At 37.9% G+C, this 26275-nt stretch overlaps 1 protein-coding gene across 2 annotated transcripts in view; it reads right to left on the bottom strand.

Moving 5' to 3' along the window:
- DDC (dopa decarboxylase) overlaps positions 1-26275 on the bottom strand; it is a 72334-nt gene that overhangs the window by 25077 nt on the left and 20982 nt on the right. For both annotated transcript variants that reach the window (XM_014941107.1, XM_014941108.1), the window contains exons 2-7: positions 26023-26259; positions 19444-19557; positions 18793-18912; positions 13277-13411; positions 10086-10229; positions 1799-1865 (exon numbers count right to left, since the gene is read on the bottom strand). In XM_014941107.1, coding sequence (XP_014796593.1) covers positions 1799-1865; positions 10086-10229; positions 13277-13411; positions 18793-18912; positions 19444-19557; positions 26023-26223 — 781 coding nt within the window. In that variant the 5' untranslated portion in view covers positions 26224-26259. The remainder of the gene's footprint in view (positions 1-1798; positions 1866-10085; positions 10230-13276; positions 13412-18792; positions 18913-19443; positions 19558-26022; positions 26260-26275) is intronic.

Below are 26275 nucleotides of genomic sequence, written 5' to 3'. Positions count from 1 at the left end.
AGAGATGTAGTTATCATTTCTATGGTAGTAAAACTATCTGCTTTGATAAAAGGAGCTAGAGTTTTAGCTGTTCTTCTAAGTCATGAATCACAAACAAGTTTCTAAACAGTGTTCTTTACATATTGATATGTGTGCATGTGCATACATTTGAACTATGTACAGCAAACTATTTATTTCAAGGACCAAGACACTTATGCAAGAGCAAGCATTGAAAGGTTAAGAAAGTGCTAGTTTTGATGAGTCACTGCATGGTTTCTGCAGCAATATTTTAGCATATGAACCTCTCATGTATTCTCTGTAATTTAGTGTTCACAGTCTGCTATAGATCACCTGTATTAATGTTCATGGTAACAATTCTGGTCTATGAGTTGATGACGGAAGCCCACATAACATTTTTACATTGGTCACCAAATAATTCTGATGGGTAGTTCCACATACAGAGGTATATCCACAGAGATCTGCAATTTGGCACCAAATTCATGCTGGAATGTTCATTCTTGTGAACTACATTGTCTTTTTGCATAAATGTCTGGGAAAAGCTAATAAAATATTATTCATAACATCCACAACACGTTTATTTAAAAACATGTTCAAAGTTCAACTGATTATTTATTTTTAAATGTACTTGATTTGAGACACTTTATGTCATAGGACTACTGCTCATGTATATTAAGAAGGAAATTCACCTGCACACAGAAAAGCTAGAATGAGACTTATGATTTGAGTAGTGCCTGATCCTTCTGGTGGTCTCTGCTGCACAAGGAGGAAATCATTGAGAGCAACCAGTGAAAAACACATGGTAAGTTTCTATATCAAAAAATATTGCTGTCACTATTTTATTAGGTCACACCTATGGAAATAATCTGAATAGGAAAATAATCTCTAGCTTCTAAGCAGACTATTAGAAACCTTTTTAGAAAGAAGGACTGGGAGAAACTGTGTCCCTGGGGCTTCTGCTGAAGGGCAGGAAACCTCACAGATCAAGTCACCACCATGAAAACCCCAAATGTTTTAGCCCCCACCTGAATAAATTAACAGAATATCAAATCTATCTGTGTTTCTATGAGGCTGCTTCCAATTGCTTATAGCTATAAATTTCTGGTTCTTAATGTACATCTGAATAGATATGGTGCATTTTGGTTGTATTTTCATCAGCCAGCAAGTGTGAGCTTTTGCCCAAACCTTGCTGCAGAGCAAAGCGTGACACACAACACAGAACATACCATACATAACAGACTGTAACACAGAAGCACTTAGGAAAAGTCCATGACTCAGCCACAGTACTAAACATCCTGGTACTTGTCCTGTTTTCTTGCAAGAGGAAGGAATTTGGGGAAGGAAGAAGAATTAAGGAGAATACATGTTGATTTTTGGTGCGTATTTCCCTGCTTTTTATAGTCGTTAGAACTGGACAGAAACAAACAAACTGGGTGCAGAGGAGAATTAGAGTTCAGCTTTTCCCTGATCTTCACCACTGCTCTAGATATGGTTGCAGGCGGAAAGGCTTGAAGAAAAAATGTTACAAAATGAAGCACTTACAGTATTTTTTAACTGACAGTGTTCCAAAGTATGCCCTTCCCCAAAAAAACCCTTGAGGCAATGGCCTTTTTACTCTTTAATGGTTTGAGAATGCAAGCTTGCTGCTTGACCTAATATTAGAAAGAAAACTGTAACTGAAGGTCTCATCTATAAGCAGCCTTATTGCATTTGGACACTGATGCTGCATAAGGACCTGGAAATGACTCAGCGTGGCTTAAACTGGTAGCTGTAATTTTAGAAAGTAGCAGCAAAGACTTACAAATAGGACCCAGTTCTAACAGTTTGTCAAAGGAGCAGCAAGGTGTGGTTCCAAGAGTTGCACAGAACTGCAAAAGCCAAAAAAACAAAGGCAAAAAAAATTAAGTGTTAAATTAAGTGTTATAGCAAAGAAAATTATCAAATGAAAAAAACTGTCTGCAAAGGCAACAATAAACAGATAGAATAGATTATATAGGACAAAGAAAAAATTTTACCGATACCTCTCCTTCAGAGGAACTTTTGAGAATCTGATTTTTTGTTTCAAAGCTTCCATAAGCATCCATTGAGACAGATGCATAAAATCAAATGTTAATTTAAAATTGACTGATGCGTAACGTAATATAGTCACATTATTATATTAATACTATATTTTATATATTTTCAGTGTGTTCCACTTGCTTATCCTGTGGCCCAATACTAACCCCACATACATAATTATCATCAAAATGATTTGCAGTTTGTGGTGTATAAGCAAGCTCTGAACTTCAGAAACTTAAAGGTGCTGGAATTCCTGTTGACAGAATGGATCGTAAAATGATACTGCCAGAATTAAAGAGCTACGGGTCTGTAACAGAGACTTGTAACTGGTTTGTGCTCAATAGATCAGCAGCCTGGGACCTGTTCACTAGTAGCATATGTTCACTATTAGATTTGCAAGGCTTTTTCCCAGAGACATTTTTTCTTCCAAATTCATCCTAAAATACTTGAACCATTCTTCCATCATTCTGTTGATGTTTCATTTAATGTATCCTGCTGCATGATCAGTGAGCCAAAAGCAGAGGCAACATAAATGCTGAAGTTTCACAGTAGAAAGGTGAAAATGAGCTATGGTAATTTGCTGGGAATATGCAGGTAGAATTATAACCCCCAAAAAACAACTAACAAGTGCATATAAACTGACATTATTTTATTTTTCATTGCTACACTTAGGTTTTAAACACCCTGTCCCATTTTTATATGCACTAATAAAGGCTGGGTCTGGTTTTTGCCTTGTACTGGATTTTTATATAATAAAAGACACTTTACAGTTTAACTAGGCAAATCAACTATGCTGCTTTTTAGTTAGAGTATTGAAGTACAAAGGAATTAGATCATTTATCCAAGGTCACACATAAACTATAGTACAGTGAGGAGATGACTGTAAATATGTAAAATCCAGAATTTTGGGGTTTTATTTTTGTACTTTTGGTTACTTTTTCTGCAGAGTACACTGTCAATGCACTATCTTTTGCTTTCACTGTTTATCCCTCCATATCTGCAACTAGCCACATTTTTCATGTGTGTGTGTGTACACAACCCTCAGTTAATTCATGACAAGACTGACAAGAAGACAAAGGAACACCTAGATGATACTTGTCCATGCACTAGACCTTTCAAGAAACACACTATCGCAGCAAAACATAGATTCAATTACGCATTGAAACTCTAAACAGTGCACTTTTGTCTCACAGCTCCATAATGAGTAGGTACACAGGGCCTTTGGGTTCCCTCTCGCAGCAAGAGTGATACCACCAGGAAATGTTTCTAGTGGTTCCTTTCTCTTCATTAGACTTGTCTGGCTCATCCAGCATGCCAATTAGTACCTTCTGTTTCCTTAATGTCTGCTTAGTTTGTCCAGTACAGTAGGTCTTCTGCTATACTAGAGAATGTCCTCACTGAAGAGCAGCATGTGTTGTCATTGCTGCCTTAGCTGTGGAGCTGCTGCAGGATGGGCACACGTTGCTGGTGCCCAGCTGAGAGGTGAAGCTGGTGGCTTAGGTGTGTGTGGGACAGGGCAGATTTTTGGCCTGTTCTGTTACAGTCATCCTGATGTGAGCAAGCACTTCTGTAGGTAATGATTTTGCTCATGTTTACGTTACCTGATGTGGCCTCTGTTTTCAGCTTTTAGTCTCTCTCTCTCTAGCACAACAAGCTTTCTACTTCAGAGAAAAATAATTTCATGTTATTACGCCAGTTGCAAATTGTTTGCCAAAGTCCTATAATTTGTTTTAACATAATATCACTTTTCACTTCTCAAGTGTATGCTCTTTTCTATTCTTCTAGCTTGGACATTCACACGCTGTCTCTTCTGCATTTCACTGATATCCTGCTAATTCATCAAAAGTTAAACAATACCAGCTTTTTCAGGAGGGTCTTTTTTCCTTCTTTTTTAAAAGTTGATACACATTTGCACTAAGCTTTTCTGCTCTAATTAAACAGACTGCTTGATAGCTACCGATATTTTACCTTTTTATTTGTTCTCTTGAACACTTGTCCCCATTCATAAGTTATTACCCCCTTTCAAGCTAGAGATCCCCTTGATTTTTCACTTCTACCAGCCATTGGATATTGGAAACTCTTACAAATCATCTACAGTCATATCTTGAAGCAGGTCCTCTACACATCTTAAGACTAAGAATTGGTTTTCCTTCTGGGGCTTCCCAAACTAGTCCTCCCAATAACTTCTCATGAAGTTTTAACATGTCTTTTCACATTTCCTGTGAAGCTTTTTTTTTTTTTTTCTTTTTTTTTTTTTTTCTTTTTTTTTTTTTTTCTTTTTTTTTTTTTTTCCTTCTTTTCATTCTGCAAAATAAAGTGGCAACAGCACACTAGAAAGGCCTGACGTCTTGGAAAAAATAATCTGATTATCAGACAATGACTTGGATAAATATGATGGGATTTTCATTTGCAAGTTCCAGGTTTTTAGGGAATTCATGCAAAGTGAGAAACTAGACTTCAAAATTTGTAGGAAATCCCACACTAAAATAAACATGCAGTAAAAAGGGCAGGTGGATAAGCATTCAAAAATCCAGAAATTTAAAATTATACATCCAAGAATATCGAACTAATTCAATAACCTATTGCTAGAGAGGTAAAACCTCTCTTTTAAGTACACTTTTGAACATTTCAGCATCTATATTATACCATACACATCAGAAATATTTTAAATTGTTGTAGAGAGATAAATTTTTCCATTTAATGGTAAGCATTCAGATAGTAATCAATTCTATAAATTTACACACACTCTTAGAGGAAGTCATATCCTGCCTTTGTATAGGGCAGACCTGATTAAATGTAGTCATATAAAACCCTGAAAACATTATATCCCTGACAGCACATGTTCTCCCAACTTCACAATTACAGCAAAATTAATAACTATAATCATGTTTCATTGCAGCAATAAAAAATATTGGCTATGGGAAAAGTTGCAATTAAAATAAGAAAGGCACAGTTCATATTTTTGCCATATCAAGCTGCTAAGAACCTGAGTTTAAAACAACTACAGTTCTGAAAATTAGAAGCACATTGAATATATAGTTAATAAAATTTTGCTGCTAACACATTTTTCCCTCAAAATAATCTAATCTTTATCTATACTGGGCCTTCTCTTATTCCTGAGACGCATGAGAAGAACAGCATAATTACAGTGCCTTGAGGTACGTCTATGACTTCTCTGGAAGTTTAATCATCCTTTGAGGGAGGTTGCTTTAAAAAGATTGCAAGATTATTTTTTTTAAAAGGAGTAAGTTTGCTCCCTTTTTTTTTTTTTTTTACTAAAAGGGCATGCATATATGGAGTGAAAATATATTTATCACATTATTGTCTACCCAGGATGTTCCCACAATCAGGAGAAATCTGCATTTCATCTTTGGCTGAACTACAGATCTACAAATTGGGTCACAAGAAATGGAGGATACTACGATGAAAATTCTATTTATTCTATGTCTATAAAGAACAGGGGTTAACCCATTGCATTGGAAAATACCCAAGTAAAGAATGTACTATAGACTTAGGTCTGCTTTTATACGTATGTTTTATGATAATATGGTGTGGACTTTCTGACAAGATCCAAGTGAAATTATCTTGGCTACTCCAGAAATTAAAATAATGATGGAGATTTCACAGCAGAAAGTTACACATTATTGCTATTAGTGTTAGCACGTGAAGTATTCTCCTCCTAATCAGGATAGGGAGTATGTTGCTTCAATGAGAGATTATATGAGTTCAAGCATATGCTTAGTTGTTTAAGTAATGGCTTATTCTGTAAAGTATACCTCAGTTTCTAAAATAATTTTGTTGTCCTCTTTGCGGGTGTCTAAGCCTCAAAGCTACTTGTTTTAATTCTCAGAAACCACTTAAAGTGACAGCATCTGCTCTTGTCAGGACTCTCATTACCCCGCCTCAGTACTACACAATGAATCTAACTTAATTTGTAACCTGTATCACACGGGCAAAATCTCATTTGTGCAAAGGGCGGGGGACGGGCTGCATCACAGAAATGGGACTGATGGCTCAGTAGAGCCTGCAGGCATTATCCTTTTCAGGTTGTGCACTTCAAATTTGACTCAGCCCTGGTTGCGAATATAAAACAGCTAAAATGCTTGCCTCAGTCATCTCATGTATTACTTTACTGAAATCAAGAGCTATATCAGGGAACATGCATGAATCTTTATGATGCCTGAGAGCAACGACTCTCAGACTTTTCAACTGGAAGAACCTCCTACAGCTTTTGAAAAAGATGTGGATATATTTTGCACAGTTTCACCACAAAGCTTTTCATTTGCAATTAACTAAAATGAAGCAGAGCTTTCAATGTTCTCTTATTATTTTTATTTTCTCCTAATCAGTTGTTTTGCCAGCTTGCACTCAGGAGAATGTCTGTGGCTTGAAGAAAACTGTGAGAGTTTACTAAACCAACATTCAGTATTTCACAAAATAGCAGTCATTCAGAACCTGCAAGTTAAGAAACATGTCTCAAGAATGCTTCTTCCAAATGGGAATCTGTGGTCAGGATCTAAGTGTGAACTTCTGCTGAAAAGATGGCTCCTCTGTCAGTCTAATTCTGATTTATTGTTTCCCGAGTAAGTGAGTATACAAAGAGCCTGCCTCTTCATATCCTGCAGATCATCATTCAGAAGAGTCATTTCAGTTAGAATCAGAGAGATTTCATGCTGGGCCTTTGTTCAGCAGCAAGGTGAACGTGTTACAGCAGCTTTGTACTGGATAAGGTCGTTGAAGTATATTGTACTACATATATCCCAGCTGCAATATATATACTTATACACATTCAAGTGAATTAGGGTTGAATGCAGTGGACCCTACCTCTGAATTTAGCAGTGCTTAATTTAGTGGGCTCCATATTTGAGCATCCCAATGAACATCTGTCCTATGTAGAGGCCTGTCTCAAGATGGGAGCATAGGGCTGAACTGAGAAAGGCATTTATGCACGCGCTTAACCACCAGTTAGTGTTTATAATTAATGAAATGGACATGACTTCAGCACATGCCTTAAAGCTCTCCCTTAACTGGTGGCCAGATGAAGGGCTGCATATTGGCCACACTTGGAAATTGCTTCTGGGTAAATCATGGCACCTTTAGTGCCTCAACACTTGACATAATTAAGAGCTTTGTTTGCACAGTCCGCTTGCTTTGCTGTATGAAAAGATCTCTGCTTCAATGTATGCACAAGTATTTTGAAAGAGAGAAAACAACACAAGCCTGAACTTAGAAATCTAAAAAAGTAAACAAAAGTAGAGATCTGGGTACACTAATTGGCAATAGCCTTCACTGAACAAAATGATATACACATTACTAGTGCTAAAAGATATTGATGGTGGATAGGAATTCAAAGACTCATTTTAAAGACAATGTTACTCCCAAAAAAAGGCTGGCTGCCAAATCCTATGTATGTGAAAAGCAAACCTATAATTACCAGATTTCTGGAAATGAGAGAACCTGTTTCACATCAAGCAAACGTACTCCTGATTCTCCCCTCACCTCCATAAGCAAAGCAATTCTATCAAGTTCAGTATAAAGATTCCTTATTTATACATTAAATATAAGAGGAGGATCATGCCTATAAGGCATTGTAATTTGCTTGTATTTTCTTTTTAATCTCCTACAAAACTTTTTTTTTTTTTTGCTGATAAGGAAGACTGCATCAGCTTGGATGCAACCAAGATCTCTGCATTAGGAATGATATGTCTGCTGTCTCTTCAGGCAGAATTTCTTATGTTAAACTTTTTGCTTTGATGTTGAGTCACTCCCCTTAGTGAAGGATCAGTGAATACAGGGAGACAAGGAATAAAGTGGCGTAAGGTGTTTCCTTGGCAATGTGCATATCTTTGTCACCAGAACAAAATAAAATAGCACCAAATTACTCAAGAACAAAAGAAATGGAAAGGCTTTTGAAATCTGCAAGCCAGAAAAGGGAACACTAATACAGTGCATGGACTGCTGCTCAGCATGACAGAGAATTAACACACCTTTTGAGTTAAGAGGTCAACCATAAGGATAATGAGATCTAGTTTAATCTAAGCTGACATGTTTTATGTATACAAATAAATGGAAGACCTGGCACAGGCCATATTAACTCAGACTGAGCCTTTACTGTCTTTGAAAGCCTGTTTTGCACAGCTAAGCAAACAGAGGAAGAAAAACAACAGTTAAATCACCCTTTGTAAAGGTGTCACTGAATGCATAAAGCAGACTATTTTATTTCTTCTTTGGTGCACATAGATAAATTAATAAGGGATGAATATTTATGAGAAGCGAGTTGCATTTTTTTGTTAATGAACAAAATATAAGGAAAAAACACATTAAATGTGTAATAGGGCATAGCGATGTGATACAGTGTTTTACTTGTAATTGTTTAAAATTAACAGTAAGATAAACAAATAGAATCTTATACAAGATATTATGAGCTGGTTCCATATAACTGACAAATAAAACATGGCTTATGGCACATCTCCACTTCAATACATGCAGCACACAGAAGAAACTTCATTTAAGCAGCCTTTTAGATGCTTTGGTTCTTAGTCATAGTCTTATTGTATTGGAAAGCAATTGATGGATGTGCTTGGTCATCCCAAAGACTCACTAGTTCTAGGCAGGCTAGAAATTAGCAGCATTCTGTACATATGAAAAACACTTTTCACCCTGGTCATCTTTGTACTATATTAAAACAGACACTGAAGGTTAATAACAAGAAGAGTAAAAGCATTACTTTTTCAAAAAAGCTTGGTGAAATTTAGACTTCTTTTTCTTATTTGGCACTTATCCACAACTATAAGCAAGCTTAATCTGCTAATTCTTCTGAAAACATTGAATAGAAATTTAAGTTACATTAGCCCTTTTCAAAATGTTACCACATGAAAGAAAAGAAAAAAATCATTGTCAGGCATCACATTTCTGAAAAAATCGTGACATATTCTTGACTCAGATTTCTAAAAGTTCTCAGTTTCTGAAATATTTTTCCCCTCATTTTTATGTTCAGTGGAGGCCAGTAAAAATATATTATTGGTAGCAGGTTATACCTCTTTATAGATCTCTACAAATCATGGTCTGTATCAAGCTTTGTAGATGCATAGTGCTTGGAAATGAGCAAAATATTTTGTTGATGATATACAAAACCACAGCAGAGGCTACTTACTCCATGAAAAAACAAATGGCAAAATCTTGCTTTAACTTGAAATAATAAGATGATGTTCTGAACTTTCAGGAAGAGTAGGTCTAATGAATAAGCAAATATATGCTTTTTGATCAGGTACTTATCATAATAAAACCAAACTTTAGAATTGTATCCAATATAACACTGTTCTGTGTCAAAAATTGGGGGGGTTATGAACTTCAGCTACTGAGATAAAAACGTTTACTTTTGCTGGACCGCTGTGGAAGCAGGAAAGTCTGGAAAGGAAAGTGAACACAGCAGCAAATGATCACTTCTTAGAACTTCCACAGCCAGTTTCCCTATAGCTCACCTGTTAGAGATGTCACATATTCACAAGTACCTGTCTGAAAATGTCTGATCTTGCTGATATTTGGAGTACATTATGGAGGTTGATTTTTTTGCTGAAGTAGTGAGGAGAAACTATTTTTTCTTGAAAATACTTAAGTTGGAGAGACCATCATTTAATTTATTGCCTTTAAACTTGTTTTATGTGTAAGTAAGTTAGAACACAAAAAATAAAAGTATACCTTTGTAAAAGAGGCAGTTCAAAATTCAAGTGTTAGGAGATTATAACATTGCAGGTTTACATGCAACTACAAAATTCACCCGCATTTATTCAACTGTCTAACAATTTTAAGTCCTTTTTAAACATCATTTTTGCTGAGAAGTGCAACCAACTGCCCAAATGAATTGCTTACACTGCACAGAAAGATGCGTGAAGAACACTCATGGAACCTAGTCCTAGTATTCTAGCTAGGCTGCTTATCAATCTCTCTGTTAGGGATGAGATCATCTACTCACGTCAAAAATAGCTTATCAGAAGCAATAAAACCACTGATTAATTAAATCCAGTACTCACAAAGAATGGAATGAGACCAGAAGCTTTGTCTTCATCCAAAAATTTCTTTAGGGCTGAACCACAAACACTAAATGTATCATCTGAAGGAACATTTTTAATCTTCACACCACCAATTAATGCAGCCCTTTCCACTGACGAATGAGCCTGCAAAGAAATGGGCAGGTTTTAAGACATTCCTTTTATTGGAATGTAAGTAGTTTATTTGAATTTGAAAATAAAAAATCATTTCTTTCAAGTAAAGCAATAGTTGAGATCCTGGGACTGTTGCTGGTACGTAACAGATACATACTTCTCCCTCTATCATACAGATAGACAGACAGATGGACACACACACATACATTTACATACATACACATATACACGCACACACACTTTAATAGAAACCCTGAAGTATTCTTGAAACCATTGCCATGGTGCAATTCAGACAAGAGTTCAATTAACCTTAGCGAGAGCTTTAATTAACATATTCATAATTAGGGAGAATTGATTAAGAGCTTCAGGATTTGGCTCCAAATCAACCAAAAGACATGTATATAATCAGCTTGCCTGATAATGATTCAGTTGCTCACCAGCATATTTTTATGGCATACAGCTTTGCTGAACCCTAAAAAAATATACATCATAGTATGGTATAGACTGAGATATTTTCTTACATTACCATTTTTTTTAAATTAGCTACTGAATAAATTGTGGTTCAATCATTCATTCATTTTGATAAGCAGTTAAGGATCCTTTCCAATATGTTATTTTATTTATAACCCATTTTATTTGAATTGCCCTTAAATAATATTTTTTAGAACATAAAGTAAATCTCAGTAAATAAAAACAAAGAAATTCTTACAAAATTGTGAAGTACAATAGTATAATAACTGTTAACAATAAAAGGTATGTTTAGCCACAAAATACTCCCATCTAAAGCATGACTAAAAAAAAAAAAAAAAGCTATTTTACCTTCCACTTTCTATGAATTTATTAATCATCATTAATTTAAACGGAAAAATTCCTAACCTTTTCATATTGTGATTATTTTTATTAATAATCTCCATCCAACCATCTTGGTTCTTACTAGTGCCTAGAAGAGCATTTACTAATTCTATTCTAATCTAGCATATAATCACAGAAAAGGTTAAGCCAAAACATATGTTGAACAAGACCAGATGAAGGTAAAGTTTCTGCCTTTCAACTTTACATATCCCTGGAATGATGTGTTTTGAAGGCAGCTTGACTATTAACTTGTATCTCAGCAGTGCCTCTTGTTAAAGTACTTTGGCAAACTAATTAGGCACCAGCTTGAGAAAATATAGAAGTCTAGATTTGAAATATAATTAACTGCTTTTGAAGTGAAAAACAATGTGTGTACCATAACAATACCATACTTCATTCGAGTCCTCAGCAAGGTACTTGGGAATTTCTCACCACCCTCGAGGAGAGCAAGGAACCAAACAAATCAGCAAAATGAGTGGGCAGCTGCTTAATCTAGTCAAATAAACACAGCAAAAAACAGCTGATGAAGGAAATGGCCTGAAAAAATGTGAGTATATCCCAAAAAGTACCCTGACTTCTGTCGTAGTCCCAAACAGTCAGGTGTCTACTGTCAGGGGTAGCCGCATGCTCCTTTCAGCTCCAAGGTCTCACATTCAGTATCCCTTGCAAGAGGAGCCTGTCAGGCTTGGGGAAAGCTTTGTTGCCAGTCCTGCTCTGTATTCATTAATGTAAAGTAAAATTATTTCAGTGGGATAAGGATTTTCCCAAACTGCCAAGAAGCTAAAATGATCTCCCAAGATATACAAGATCTGAGTTCAGCTTTCTGCTCTGGGTCTCCTTACTGGCCAACTTTTACCTCCATTCTTGCAGTGTTGTTCTCTGCCAGTACATAGTTTTCTCTCCCACAGAAAGGCTTAGGCTTACTTTCTTTTGTGGATTATTGCTTATGAGTCACACAGGTCTGTTCTTAATGCAGAAGGACCCGTGAGCTCGGCAACAATCTGCTTTGAAAGGTCAGCAATATCTTAAGGCAAATCCTTCTATAAACATAAGATCCTCTGACCTTCAGTAGGCAGGAAGGCCTGTCAATCCTCATTTCAGGTCAGCCACTTACATGGGACAAAAAATGAAAACAAGTAAAATGCTTTGTGCATCACTGGGTCAGAGTTGGAGCTCTGGGACTGACGGTCTGCGCAGCACAGACCTTAGGGTCCCAGACAAAAAAAAGGACAAATATCCTTTGTGCCTTTTGAAAACAGTCATCCTTCCTCGTGTTTTCTTGTCCTGACTGTTCTCACCCTACAAGTGTAGTCCCTCTTCCCACCAGCAAAGAGTAAGTGTACTTTTAAGTTGCTCTCCAGTGCTTTGGAATGTACACTAAGTAGTAAATCACCGTAAAACTGACTAAACATCGAGTACTAAAGAAGCTTTTTCTATCTCGTTGACATTTAGAGAGGAAAATGTCACAGCTGTTGACAGAAGCAACATTGCTTGGCCCTCCAGTAGGATTAGTATCAGAAAGGTAAGAGCACCAGAACTCGGAAGACTAAAAATTGCTTTCATTAACAGTAAAAGCCTCTCATGGTCCTGGCCTGCTGAGAATTTAGCCTAACTCAGTCTGCTAAATATCACTCACAGTCAGAAATCAAGGATTATGTTTCCTGTTTTCTTAGAATATTTCTTATCTGTATTGATACATGGAGATTTTAGGGTTGGCTTTGTAGTTTTTTTTTTTTAAATAATAATGTTTGGGGCTTCTTCAAGTTCTATGACCAGTCTGCTTTATATTAATGCACTAAGGTTTGTGTGCATGCGCCTGCACCCATGCAGGCGTAAAGGGACAGGATGTATGTACGTTTCCTTGCTCATGTGTATGTAGGAGGAAAAGAACGTGTGCGCACATGGACACGCAAGCCTAGATGTAACATAAGATGGTCTAGACCTACTCAATACAACTGAAATTGCCACCTTACCCAAGCATCTTCTTTTACTTCACATAAGCTCTCTGTGTAAAAAGCAATACTTATGTAACACTGACCTTCAGATTCTTATTCTTTGTATTACAGTAGCACAGATGAGATTCCAGCCCACTTATGATTTAAAGAAGCAGGACCAAATGGTCACCAATCCAAAGTGACCTGCCTATTGAGATGGCTCAAACTGTTAAGTAGAGAGCCCATGTTTCCATGGTTTTAAGATGTACTTACCTGATCAGAAGCATAGGCCACCAGCCTACCCATGATGTCTGCTTCTGTTAGCTCAGGCTTTTCTGACTGCACCCGTCTGATAGTTTTTGTTCTTGCAGCAAGCAGTGAAATCAAGGTGGCCTCGCTTGCACTTCCCTGTGGGACAAATTGAAGGAAGGTTCAAAAGGATGACATTCCAGAGGAAGAAAAGCAATATTTTCTTCTGTATGGGTCTGGGAAGTTGTTAACAGAAACTGCATATGAAAAACTGTGCATGCCCCTGTCTGCTCTATTGAAGCTCTCTGCTTGTTCAGTTTAGACACCAGCCTTGCAAATAATGCTAGAAAACTGGATTCACAGACTTAACTGCATGTGAAAAGGCTCTTGAACCAGGCACCAATAACCAGTAGCTAAATCAGTGACTGTTGATTTCTGCTACTCTGGATTTTTGCACATTTAACTTCCATCGGAATCTAACCATCAAATCTCATTTCTGTCAAGCAACATGTCTAACTATAACACTTATTTAATACTTACAGTTACCCTGGGTGAGTCAATTATTGTGGCTAAAGGAGAAAAAACACTGAAAAAGCAAACAAGCAGGATTCAACTACATATGTAGCTAACTGCATTTCAAAGTATTAGTTATGTACATTTTATTCATCAAAAACACACAGATGAAAGGCACAGTCACACACTATTTCTAAATTGACCTTTGACTCACAAAACATGAGTTTAAATTGTGTCTTGGATACTTTGTGACAACAAAGAGCAGAATTCTTTGTATCAATTGATCTGTAAATTTCACTAGAGAATACCAGTTCCCACAAATTCTTTTTATGGTTTCCCTCTAGAACAGACAGATGAAACATGCTCTAAACTACTCTTTTAAACTATAAGTAACAGTTTGTAAACACATGTTCATAAATTTCAATGGGTTTGGGTGTCCATACGCAAGATAGAGATTTTAGTTACTTTCCAAGTTAAACAATTGTCATGTGAAAGCACCCAACACTGCAATAAATACAGTTGTTTATATTAATAAGCACATCTCAGAAATATCCCTACTGTCAACAAGCTCATTTTGGAGTGATATTTCTTACCCTGTAGCAAAATTCTATCCTCCCTCTGCTGAAGACTTGTGTACAATTACTAATTACGACAAATGTAATTACTTGGGAAGTCTTATTTCTTCCCTAGAGGTGCACCTGATCCTACAGATTTCATACATGAGAATGATCCCAGTGAACTTAGACTTTCTCCTAATACCGAAGTGAGTTGAGCTATTTATGTGAGACAAAGCTGCCTTCCACACACATCAACAGCTCAACAGTAAGTGAACACAATCCAGCTGAAATTCAACAGCCTCATGAATGGATTAAGCAGGAAAAAGACAGTTCCTAAACATATGCTAAATGTATTGCCATGACAAATATATTTTATCTGCCTTTCTGGTGATGTGGGATTTGAGGAATGTAGACCCCAGGGTCTGCATCAGAGCACAAAGACAAGCTGGGGACAGTTTTGTGCATTTCTTACAGCTGCTGCTGCTGCATACAGCATCATGGTAATGGAGGGAAATATAGGAAAACAAATATTGCTCTTGGGTCAAGTAAGGTAGAACTTCCATGTGGAGGCAAGGGGTGAAGGATATTCTATTAATTACAGAAAACATAACTTGGCAATCTCCCCATTTAATTTTACGCTGCATGTGGTCTGTAGCCAGATAATCAGAATACTCATCAGAATTTCTCAACACCGAGAAATCATGCCTGTCCATAGTTCTCAAAACTCATGACGCAAGAGTGTGCACACACAATTATCTTCATCTGACACACAAAGAACTATCAAGATCTGATTCATCTTACTTTATCTGTCTACAAGTTAAATATCTGTAATAAAATAATGGCTTAGGGTCCCCTAGTATTCAGTTTTCCTGAACAGAGGTAAGCAAATACAGAAAGCAGTAATTTCATCTATTTTAGGCCAATATTCTGGACTAAGATAAATGGTACCTCTAGAGATACCTTCTTGTATGTTCACCTTTATCTGACAAAATGTGAGAAGAATCTCACACTGTATAAGTTTCCTAATGAGACACTTCTGTCACCATGTCTTTGTTAGCAAAACTATTTCTGCCATGCTCGGCACAATATTATCTAAGTAACAGTGAAAAAAAAATACACTTCCTGACAGTCCTTTGAGCTGCAATATGATGACTCGGATCCTGGGTGTCCAACAGACATGAGGCATGTTTTACAGTTAAGAACATCACCTATTTTCTGAAAAGGTGCAGTTTTTTCCTATTTTCTTTTACAAGCAGTATATAATCTTCTAAAGAACCCTGCATAATCAAAAGACCTGCATAATGGGCATATACTATCAGAAAAAGTTGCTTGAAATACCCTTTCCAGCAATTCAGCAGATGAGAATACTTTTCATTTGCACAAACCACTGGAACTTATTGTGATGTTCATACAGTTTTTCGGGTAAGTTTTATGTCCTCATAATGAAGTTGGGCAACATAAAGCCTGTGTGAAAGACCTAATTCCATCTCGCATTGGGCAAGACACTGAAAACAACCTTTTTAAACTTCTATTCTTCACAATAAAGTTAGCTCTAGCACCCTTGCATTCAATATGTGGGAAATCACACTAATTATTTAAGGGGATACATGAAATTCTTTCAAATATATGCAGAGAAATTTACCCTTTTTTCTTTTTTTTTCTTTTTTTTTTTTTGTAATGCTAAGACCCTGTGAAACTGTGAGTGTCTTTACAGGACATGTAAGGAATATGCATATTAAAAAAATGCACACAAATATATGAAAGAAAATGAAAGAAAATGGCTGCAGGAAATTCCAACGGTTAAAGCATTAATTTGAGATCTGGAAATTTAAGCCCCCACTATTCTGGACACTGCCTGGCTGAGCAGGCAAATTACTTGATTTAGGCTCAAGAATAGCTTCAGCGTTCTGAGGAGTGCCACAAAATGTCCTGGAATCCTGGCTGTTCTTCCAGGCTGGTGCACAGTCAGTGTACTCAACAGTTCTTCTAAGAATTTCCTAACACAGAAACAAGGATGAATAGGGAAGAGCCTGCTGAATCTTTCCTCCTGATATAAAGCTGGTACATAGCCTAAAGGCACCTGAATCCAGAAATTTGGAAATGCTTTTTGATGTCTCATGATAGACATAGGCTTTTTCACCTTCCCTCAGTTTCCATAAGTCACCTTTTTTATACTGAAGTTTACAGTGTTTGCAGAACCTGTTTTGTAAGGCTCTTCTAGTCCCTTGGCATTAAAGTCTTGCACTAAATATTTTTGAGGAAAAAACACCCCTTGATTCTTGAACTACTTGGCTAACTGACAAGAAAGATAGATCAGCGGTGTTCCTAACCAGGCCAAAGACAGGCTGAGTCTCATTTTGTTTCACCCTTAAAATACTACTTCTTTGCAGAGCAAGAAAACTCTTTAAAATTCAAAGTAAGTACACTTTTCAGCAGTTTGTCTAGAATGAACAGCAGGATACAAGCTCCAGGAGAAAGTTGCTTTCTCACCTATTTTTAAAAGCTGTTTTTTTTCTCCTCTTGAATGCTGTATTCTGCATTAAGTGAAGGATGATGATACCTTTCCTTTTACCGCAAGCAAACAAAGGTTGCCATGGCGAGCAGGCTCAAGAGGCGGAAGAAATATCAGCAAGAGCTGATGTTCATGTCCACCAGAGCTCTGAACTGAAATTTTCTTTCATCTTTTGCCATTTTCAAGTGTCATCCTGCACGCAACAACAAAGTGCTTCATATTGACATAGACTTTCAAATGTAATTAAGAGCCAATTTTCACAGGCTCAGTTTTACCCAATACCAAAATAATTACTTGGTATTTACCAAGAGAATGACTGGCACTTTCACAGGCTCATGTTGTCTTTGCCTCCCGCTCTCTTATTTGTATCATTATTGTTTCAAGAGCAAGACAAGAAGATCTGCAGCACAAATGACTTCATTGAAAGCAGGAGCACAGAACACCACTTTCGATTCTTGAAACTGACTGGTTTCTGATGAAAATTATGGGCAATCCAGCATTGGCAGCCTGGAAGGGCAATATTTTCTGCTGATAACCATCAGGCATAATTGCCTGCTTTCACTGGTACAAAATAAATACTGTTGAGACACATGAAAAAAGCTTGATTTCTTGAGCATAAGCTCCTCCCTAGTAATTGTAATGAAAAAGGTCCTAACAGAGCAAGCGGATGAGTACAGGGTTATTTTTGAAATATACTGGTGTAGGTGCAGCTCCATCTTAGGAGAATCATAGCAGTTGGGTTAAATTCATACTCACCTAGGATTATATTAGGAAGAATTCATTGAAATATGCTGTAGGCATTTGCAGTTGAGATGAAAGAAAGAAGCCTGCACTTCTAGCATGTAATTCAGATGTATTTTAGAAGCCTGTCTTAGGATAAAATGGATTGTGCCCTGGCCTCCAATGACCAGTCTCCAGAGATTATCAACAGAACAATTATTTAAAATTCAGTTTTTTCACAGTAGAGATCTATTCTATTTTAGTTAGATTACTAGCTGTGACCAGAGTCTGCATTTGCAGAAAGGCCACGGCTGACAAACAATACAGTTTCATTAGGCATGCAAGTTTGCCCATTGATGATATATTCCTTATTGTACAGATAGTCTGTTCAGACACTGTAGATTCTCATTAAGTAGTCAATGTCAAATTGTCTAAAATCCCAATATTCTATTTGGGATACTGCAGTGTAGTCTGAAAATTGTATTATCTACTGATGGAACCATTTAGGTTAAAACTTTAAGCAGCTCTTCATTTTATTTTAATGTTCCACTGTTTCATTTTATTATATAAGGAAAACTTCTTAAAATAATTTCAACTTCTCTGACAAAAATTGATAGACTTTCTACTACATTCTCGTATTTCTACTTGTAGAAGATTCTCTCCTATATTCTTTTCCATTGCTTGATCTCTGAGAGTGTTTTCCTTAAAAAAAAAAGGAAGGCTCTTTTGGAAACTGAAGTAAACAATTGAACATGCCTAAGGTGGACTTTGTGAAAGCCTTTGTAACCACTTTTCATGATGCTGTCCTCAAAATTCTCAGATATATTTCTATTTGAGAAGTTTTTTTCTGTTTTCAGCCACGAAACATTGCTGCATATTTTTGGTAAGTATGCGGTCACTTCACTTGATCAACAAATTAAAGTTTCCATCCTACACAATTTTTCAACATTATTATTTGAATTTTAAGCCCCAACTGTGCTGTTAAATTAAACTACTAACAATTCCTCACAGAGGAGAGAGTTTCAGAACTCAGCTGCTCTAAAAACAAAACCACTACTTTCATCAATGACCCTGCTCACCTATGGACATTCTCACAGAGCATCAATCTTTCTGAAAATCTGAAAGGAACCCATGTGGCAGAAAAAATATATCTTTCCTTTTATTAGTGTTTTGGCATGAAGGTTTTACAAAATCATGAAGTCCACAAACTCATCCCATATTCTTTTTTCCCCTCTTACCTGAATGACTCCTCCACCCTGGCCATCTTTCCCAGCTAAAAACTCGTCCGGCAAATTAATCATCTTCCCTAACCAATCCAGCATGACAGTCTCCAGCTCTGTGCAAGCTGGACTTGCGGCCTGCGTTGAAAATAGAACAGAGGGAATAACCTCACTAGACAATGAAGAGAAACAATAATAAGTCTTTCTCTGTCTCTTTTGACTATACAGGAAGAGACTAGCTGACTAATTTCACTAGCTAAGTTAGGGACCTGAAGACTATTTTGTGCATATTGCTTCTAATATTTACCAAAAACATGTTAAACTGGGCCTCTCATAGAAGCATGACTATCAAATGTCAGAGCTAGGATTTGCATCTTGCATATTTTTTTTCAACATTAACAACTAACCTCTGTTGAGAAGAACCTATCTCATATCAATGTGGATTTTTTTAAACACAATTTTCCATTCACCCAGATGATAAAAGAAGTAACAACACTGGGTCATAGGCAACAGTCATACTACTTAATGATTTAGCAGTAAGTTTGCACTGCTAATAGTCCTGTCACTTCACTGCTATTAATCAATAATTTCACTGTTACTGAAATGCTTAAAATCTTGGCAAGGTGAAACACCATTACCACATAGCAATACGTACCCCAGTAAACTTACCCAAGAGAAGCCCATACATCCTATTCCACTACACAGCATATCTGCAAGAATTGCTGGGAAGGAAGAAGCTGCAGGGAAGTAGGCAAAAAAGTACGGACTGTGCCAGTGGGTCATCTGTATTAAGGGAAAAATAGTCATTTTTAACTAATGCAGGAAGCAGAAACAAATTGTCACAAAATCAGGAAAGATTAGAGGTTGGGCCCAGTCAACAGTTCTCTACTACCTGGCTGTAATGCAGGATCCCATTTTTTACAAAACCTTACCTTGTTTTTTTCTCAGTTTTTTATCTATCTTTTACTCAAATTAGAAATAAATTAGGTCTTGCCCCTGTCTCCCAACAGTTCCAAAATCGGAGGTCTCCATTTGTCTGCCTAGAAGACAAGAATTGCACGGGCAGTGGCAGTGTGAGTTTCCCTTCATGGCACTGCTCTCGAGCCTCTGCCTCCAGGGACTCCGGTATCTTGTTCTTTCATCTCCATCATACAACAGACTTAGCAAGAGCGTCTTTAATGCAGCAGAGGTCCGCAGAACTCTCTTGCCCACACACTGGAGTCGTTTTCTAAAACTCAGGCACTGAATCTGGCCAAAACAGCTCCTCACCACAAAATGAAACAATCCATTCCAGTATCTAACAACTTCTGTAGAAAATTAAACTATCACCTCCCTATAACAAGTTGTGATTTATGTACAATTCCATTTTATCTGTACTAATATGAGAGAACAACACAACTGCATAAATTGTAGTCAATTGTCTTGCAGCAGCAAAATTTAGAATTATCTTATGCAACATCTAAGCAATTTTTAAGGATCTGTGAGATACTTGATAGTGCTCCACAAGTCCAATCTAGTAAAATTTGAAAACAGGAAAAGTACTGCCACACTGCAACATTCAATAGAAATAATGGGATATGATATGTTTGGCATATTTCATCTTCTAACTTTCTTCATGTCAGGATCACTTTCTTTGCTGTAATGAAGTTTTAGAGCACTTGTGGCAAACACCTTCCTTCACAAATCAGAAAAAAAATTGGATGGGACTTGGTTCTTCACAGGAAAACAACAAATAGATTTAAAAATAGCCAATAAACAGCAATCCCTGACAGGACCCACAAGCACAGACTTTCACTGACGTCCATAATGAGCCAGGTCTGCCACTGTTCATCTCCCCAGCTCTAATCCTCTGTGATCTGTAAGACTTGTGACATTCATCTTGGGTTAATCAAGTTAAACTGCCTACTTGCTGGGAGCCATTTGTTTGATGAAACACAGCAGATTCCAGTTGTACCACTCACACAAAGCAAAAAAGCCAAAAGCCCTAAGGCAAGTGCAGCTGCGGTTCTTCTTCCTGCCTCCCCTTCCCCCTTTGCCTGAATCAGCTGGAAAATTCATTTCTTTCGCCACGTTGGAACAGGCACAGTCAAATATTGCAAAGAGCATGACATAATTGATGCTTGTTTTTTCAGCCCTCTGCTGATAAACAGTGATACACAAACGTCTTGAGTTCAGTAATTACCACTCTAGCGCTTCTCAGAGACATTTTATTTCCCAGATTTCCTCTAAGGATGTCTTTCTTTCTTGTGGCTTGCTTAGTCTAACCAAGAGTCTTCCTTTACCACACACCAAGGACAGGTACTTCAGCTGGAAAATTAGCGTCTTCAGTACTGCTATTTGCAGTTACAACTAAACTCGATCATTTTTGGCTCTAAAAAAGGAGGAGATCTATTTCAAGAGAACAAACCAAGTCTGAGAGAGAAAGGTGACTCTTGCTGATATTTTTATATGCGGATCCCTTCCACCTTGGCTTTCTACTGTGGAGGTCAGAGCTCAGCAGTTGTTCCCTCAGTCCCTGTGTATAGCACCATTATGGTCATTATCATTTCAAGAACTTCCCTTTGCAGGTCTACGTCCAATTTCACAGGAAATAAAAGAAGTTTTACCACTCATGCATGCTTGTTCTCCTATAGCATAAAGACAGCAGCGGATACCGCATTATTGCTTTACACAATGAATTGATCCTTGCTCCTCTGAAGAAACACCATTTTCACATTTTCAATCATCTAATAAGTAGCAAATATCTGAACACAACTAACACAGTAAAGATGTCAACATAAAGGAAACAAGAATCACTTATGGGCCACTGATAGCTTATGGGCAAAACAAGGTTTTATGACCTCTTACAAGTACGTAAGTAATATGACAATGTTAGTCTTGTCAGGAAAAAGATTAAGGGAAAATGTAATGGGGGTAGATTGTCCCTATAGCCAATTTCAGAAGACCCTAAAAATAATTATAAATAATTTTAAAGGTCTCTAAAGAAAATGTGAATGTCTTACTATGCTAAGCTCTTCCTATACTCCCTGCCTCCATGTGCTTGCACAGTATCATCATTTTCACACTTCAGTTTCTGCGAGTACAGCTAACAGAGGCAGCCAACAGATGCAGCAGTTCCATGCACAGAAGAGGTCCAGAAACCCTGCTAAGGTCAGTGTACCTGGGCTCTGCAGTGGGGGTGACGCTCCACAGGACACAGTCCCCAGTAGCAACTGGAACAACTACCCCTGGCACGTCACAGGTCTCAACACAAACTAAGCTCCCAAGGGAATATGCAGCTCTGCAGGCCTGGGACTGTAGGGAAGATGGGGCCTTTTGACAAGGCTGGGGCAGTGGGACATGGCTTTCTTAGCCTGCAGGAGGCACGTACTGGTAGAGGGTCTGTGTTGCGGTGCAAAGGAGCAGCAAGAGGAGGTCAGCAGATCACGCAGCATCAGAGATGACAAAAAGGAGATTGAGTGAATCTTCCCTGAGACATAGCACAAGGTATCTCAAATACAAGAGCCAGAACCCCCCAGATGTGCCAAAGGTGGGGCAGTCAGAGTCTCTGCTTATTTGGTTGGGAAATGGAGTCCTATGATGGTGAAGGGCAGTAGCTTGTAACTACTGGCACTAGGAGGAAAGCTGCTCCTCCACCTGCAGATCTGCAACTACAGAATAGGTTCAGGCCCTAGCTGGAGACGGGCTGGGAGCCCTGCTCTGTCTAGTGAAGCTCTCAGGCAACCTGAGTGTTGACCCTAGTGCTGACAACAGGGATTTGGGTTTTAAGACCAGTGGGATCCTCTTTGAGGATCAAATCCTCGGAAGAGAAAGGATCCACATGAACGATTGGGGCAAAAATATCTTTACAGACAGGCTAGCTAACCTAACTTTAAATTAGAAATGATGGGGGAAGGAGATGAAAACCCACAGTCAAGGGAGGAAGGTGGACTGAGTCAGCAAGCAAAGGTTGAAGGGTAATGTGGACAAGAAAGATCCTTGAAAACAAGATCAGGCTAAAGCAGAGCAGGGTTAGTAAAGCCAAGCCATCTAGGGATGGGATATGAAGGGCAACAGGAAAGACTTCTGCAGGTTCATCAGTATTAAAAGGAAAGTAGGGTAAATGTAGGCCTGCTGCCAAATGGGGTTGGGGACTTGGAAACAAAGGACAGGGAAAAGGCTGAGGCACTCAATGCCTTTTTCACCTCAGTCTTTACTGGTAAATTTGCCTTCAGGAATCCCAGGCTCCCGAGACACACGGAAAAGCCTTTAGCAAGGAAGACCTCACATGGAGAAAGAACAGGTTAGGAACATTTAAATAAACTGGACAAATATAAGTCCATGGAACTTAATGGGATGCATGTACAAGGGCTGCAGGAGCTAGACAATGTCATTGAAACTACTCTCAAATATCTTTGAAAGATTACGGCAACTAGGGAATGTTTTTGAAAGACTGGAAAAAAGCAAATGTCACTATCTTCAAGAAGTGCTAGGAGGATCTGGGAAACTACAGTCCTCGCCCCAATCCCAGGGAAGATGATGGAACCTTGAAGCTATTTCCAGACATATTGAGGACAAAAAGGTGATTGGGGCTATGCAGAAAAGATTTATGAAGGGGAAATCATGGCTAAGGAATTTGACAGCCTTCTGCAAGATGACTGGCTTGATGGACAAGGGGAGAGCACAGGATATTAAACTAAGTTAAGACTTTCAATACTGTCTCCCATAACATCCTTACTGACACAGTGATGAAATATGGACTAGATAAGTGGACAGTGGAGTGAAAACTGCATTGTGATCAGTGGCACGAAGTACAGCTGGAGGCCAGTGGTGTACCCCAGGAATCAATACCACGGCCAATATTGTTTAACATCTTCATTAATGACTTGGATGATGGGACAAAGTGCACCCTCAGCAGTTTTGCAGATGATGTAAAACTGGGAGGAAAATTTGAAACACTGCATGGTCATGTTGCAATTCAAAAGCTGCAGAAATGGGCCAACAGGAATCTCAAGTTAACAGAGAAATGCAAAATCCTGTACCTGGGGAGGAATAACACCCTGCACCATTACAGGCCAGGGATTGACTGGCTTGCAAGCACCTCTGCAGAAAAGGTCCTGGTGGAAAAGCTGAACATAAGCCACCGATGTGTCCCTGCAGCGAACAAGGCCAACGGCATCCTGGGCCACATTAGGAAAACTGTTGCCAGCAGGTCAAAAGAGGTGATCCTTCCCATGTACTCAGCACTGGTGAGGCCACACCTGGAATGCTGTGTCCAGTTCTGGGCTCTCCAGTAAAAGAAAGTCATGTACATACTGGAGTGATTCCCATGAATGGCCATGGAGATGATTAATGGATTGGAGCACCTGTCGCATGACAAGAGGCTGAGGGAGCTGGGGTGGTTCAGCCTGCAGAAATCTCAGGAGGCACCTTGTTAATGTATGTAAACACCTCATGGGAGGATGTAACAAAGATGAAGTGAGATTCTTCTCAATGGTATTCAGTGACAAGGCAAGAAGTGTGTACAAATTGAAATACAGAAAATTCCACTTAAACCTAAGAAAAAGCTTTTCTACAGTGAGGGTGGTCAAACTTTGGAACAGGACAACAGAGAAAGTGTGAAGACTTCATCCTTGAAAATATTCAACATCCAATTGGACATGGTTCTGAGCAACCTGCTCTAATTTACTCTGCTTTGAGCAGTGGAGGTGGACTAAATGATGTCCAGAGGTGCCATCCAACCTCTACTATACTATGACTTTGTGATTTTGTGTTCATGTGATTGTCCAGTATTTGGCATAAACAACATGGGCAGAATCAGAGTTACTATAAGAACTGGGATTTATGTACTTGTGCTCTTTGTATCACAAACATTAACAGGAAAGTTTTGGATAGAACATTTCTTCAGAATGTATCACTTTGTAAAAGTAAATTTATTTACAGGGCAGGTAAACATCAAGAAAAATCAATTTAGTTAAGAGGGAACATGACATGTTGATGACTTAATTGGAATTGTATCTCTCACTTTCTATTTTCTATTCTCAAATGATTAATTTCTTATTTTTTAATTTGATATTATTTTACTGGATGTTCTCAAGCGTTCAAAGCAAAGTGTTTTCTGTTCTATTTCACAATCAAAAAAAAAAAAAGATTAGTATTTTGCTCCAATGAAAAAGAAAAGGAAATCATATCTATAAGCAGCAATGAAAGTTATTTGCATGCGTTGGACATAATCCCTTTATCTAATCTGCACTGATTTAATCCTGTTGGATTTAAGACTTCATCCACAAGTCTCTGAGAAGAGAGGAGAGATTTCCATTGTCTTCAGGGAAGCTTTGGCCTGTGAAAGGACAGCAGGGTTGGCTCCAAGGGAAACAAGATAAGGTCATATTGAAAATCAAATATTTACATTGTCCAGTGAAAAAGAATTGGTATTATAGTACACTGACTGAACACATTTGCAGAGCAGTGGTTCCATATCCAGTCACATAGCAATCATATCACCTAGCTACATCCAGAGAAGCAACCACAAGTGGCTATTGCAGAGATCCAAAGGAGAGATTCCTCATTTACATTTACTAATAATCCAGTCCTCTTCAAGTTACTTACAGTCCTTAGCAGACAAGCATGTATTTTAAATAAAAAAGGCATACCATGAGTGGAAAAACAAGAAAGATTCAGAAATGGGCAAATGCCAGACACTTTGTTTTGCATTGTTTGTCCAATATTTAGGTAGTGGCAATCTGCCTTAAAAGTACTAGAGGAACTTGACATTTAGGGGAGTAAGTCAACAGAACAAGTATTGGGGAGAATCCTTTATAGTCAATTCTGTAATAAAAAGAAGTTTCCTAAGAGAATTTTAACATTTAAAGATCAGCTTGAAGGAACCCTTTAGGCACAGCAGACTAATAAAAATCCCATTTTATAAAATATTTACTGTGCTTTGCAAGCAGAAAAAATATCACCTGAAATTGAAAGTTATGAAGCTTTGCCTTAACCAATTCAAGGGAGGAAAGGGAATTATTTCCAAAAGCAAGCCTCGCATGAAGCAAAGGAATGATTTTATTATATCTAGCAAGAACAGAAAACATTACTTGTATAAAGCGTTAGATCATATTTAACTAAGGATGTAAAGCAGACTCCCACTTTCCAAAAATTAATCAGTGTTCGTAAGATCTAGCTGCACAGCCCTCAATCCACACTTTCTTTAAAATCTTTGGGAACCTAAATGCTCTATTGAACGTTACACTACAAATCCATTTTTCTTACCCCTGGCATAATGATCTTCTCAATGTCTTTAAAGACATCCTCAAAGCTCTCAGGATCCTGGGGAGCACAGTCTGGAATGAGGGGCCTTAGATAACCTGGTTCCACATCTGGGAAGACCTGCCTTTTATCTATCTTCTCCAGGTAATCTGCAATATAGTCCACCATCTCCTTCCCTCTCTTGCGGTACTCTGCAGCATCCATGGGTATCAGAGTTTAGGCCTTATTATCAGAGAAACCCTAAAAAAAAAAAAAA

The sequence above is a fragment of the Calidris pugnax genome, unplaced genomic scaffold, assembly GCF_001431845.1.
Source record: "Calidris pugnax isolate Ruff unplaced genomic scaffold, ASM143184v1 scaffold8, whole genome shotgun sequence".
Lineage (NCBI taxonomy): Eukaryota > Metazoa > Chordata > Aves > Charadriiformes > Scolopacidae > Calidris > Calidris pugnax.
Note: the sequence above shows the minus strand (reverse complement) of the source record. Positions and strands in the feature narration are given on the sequence as shown.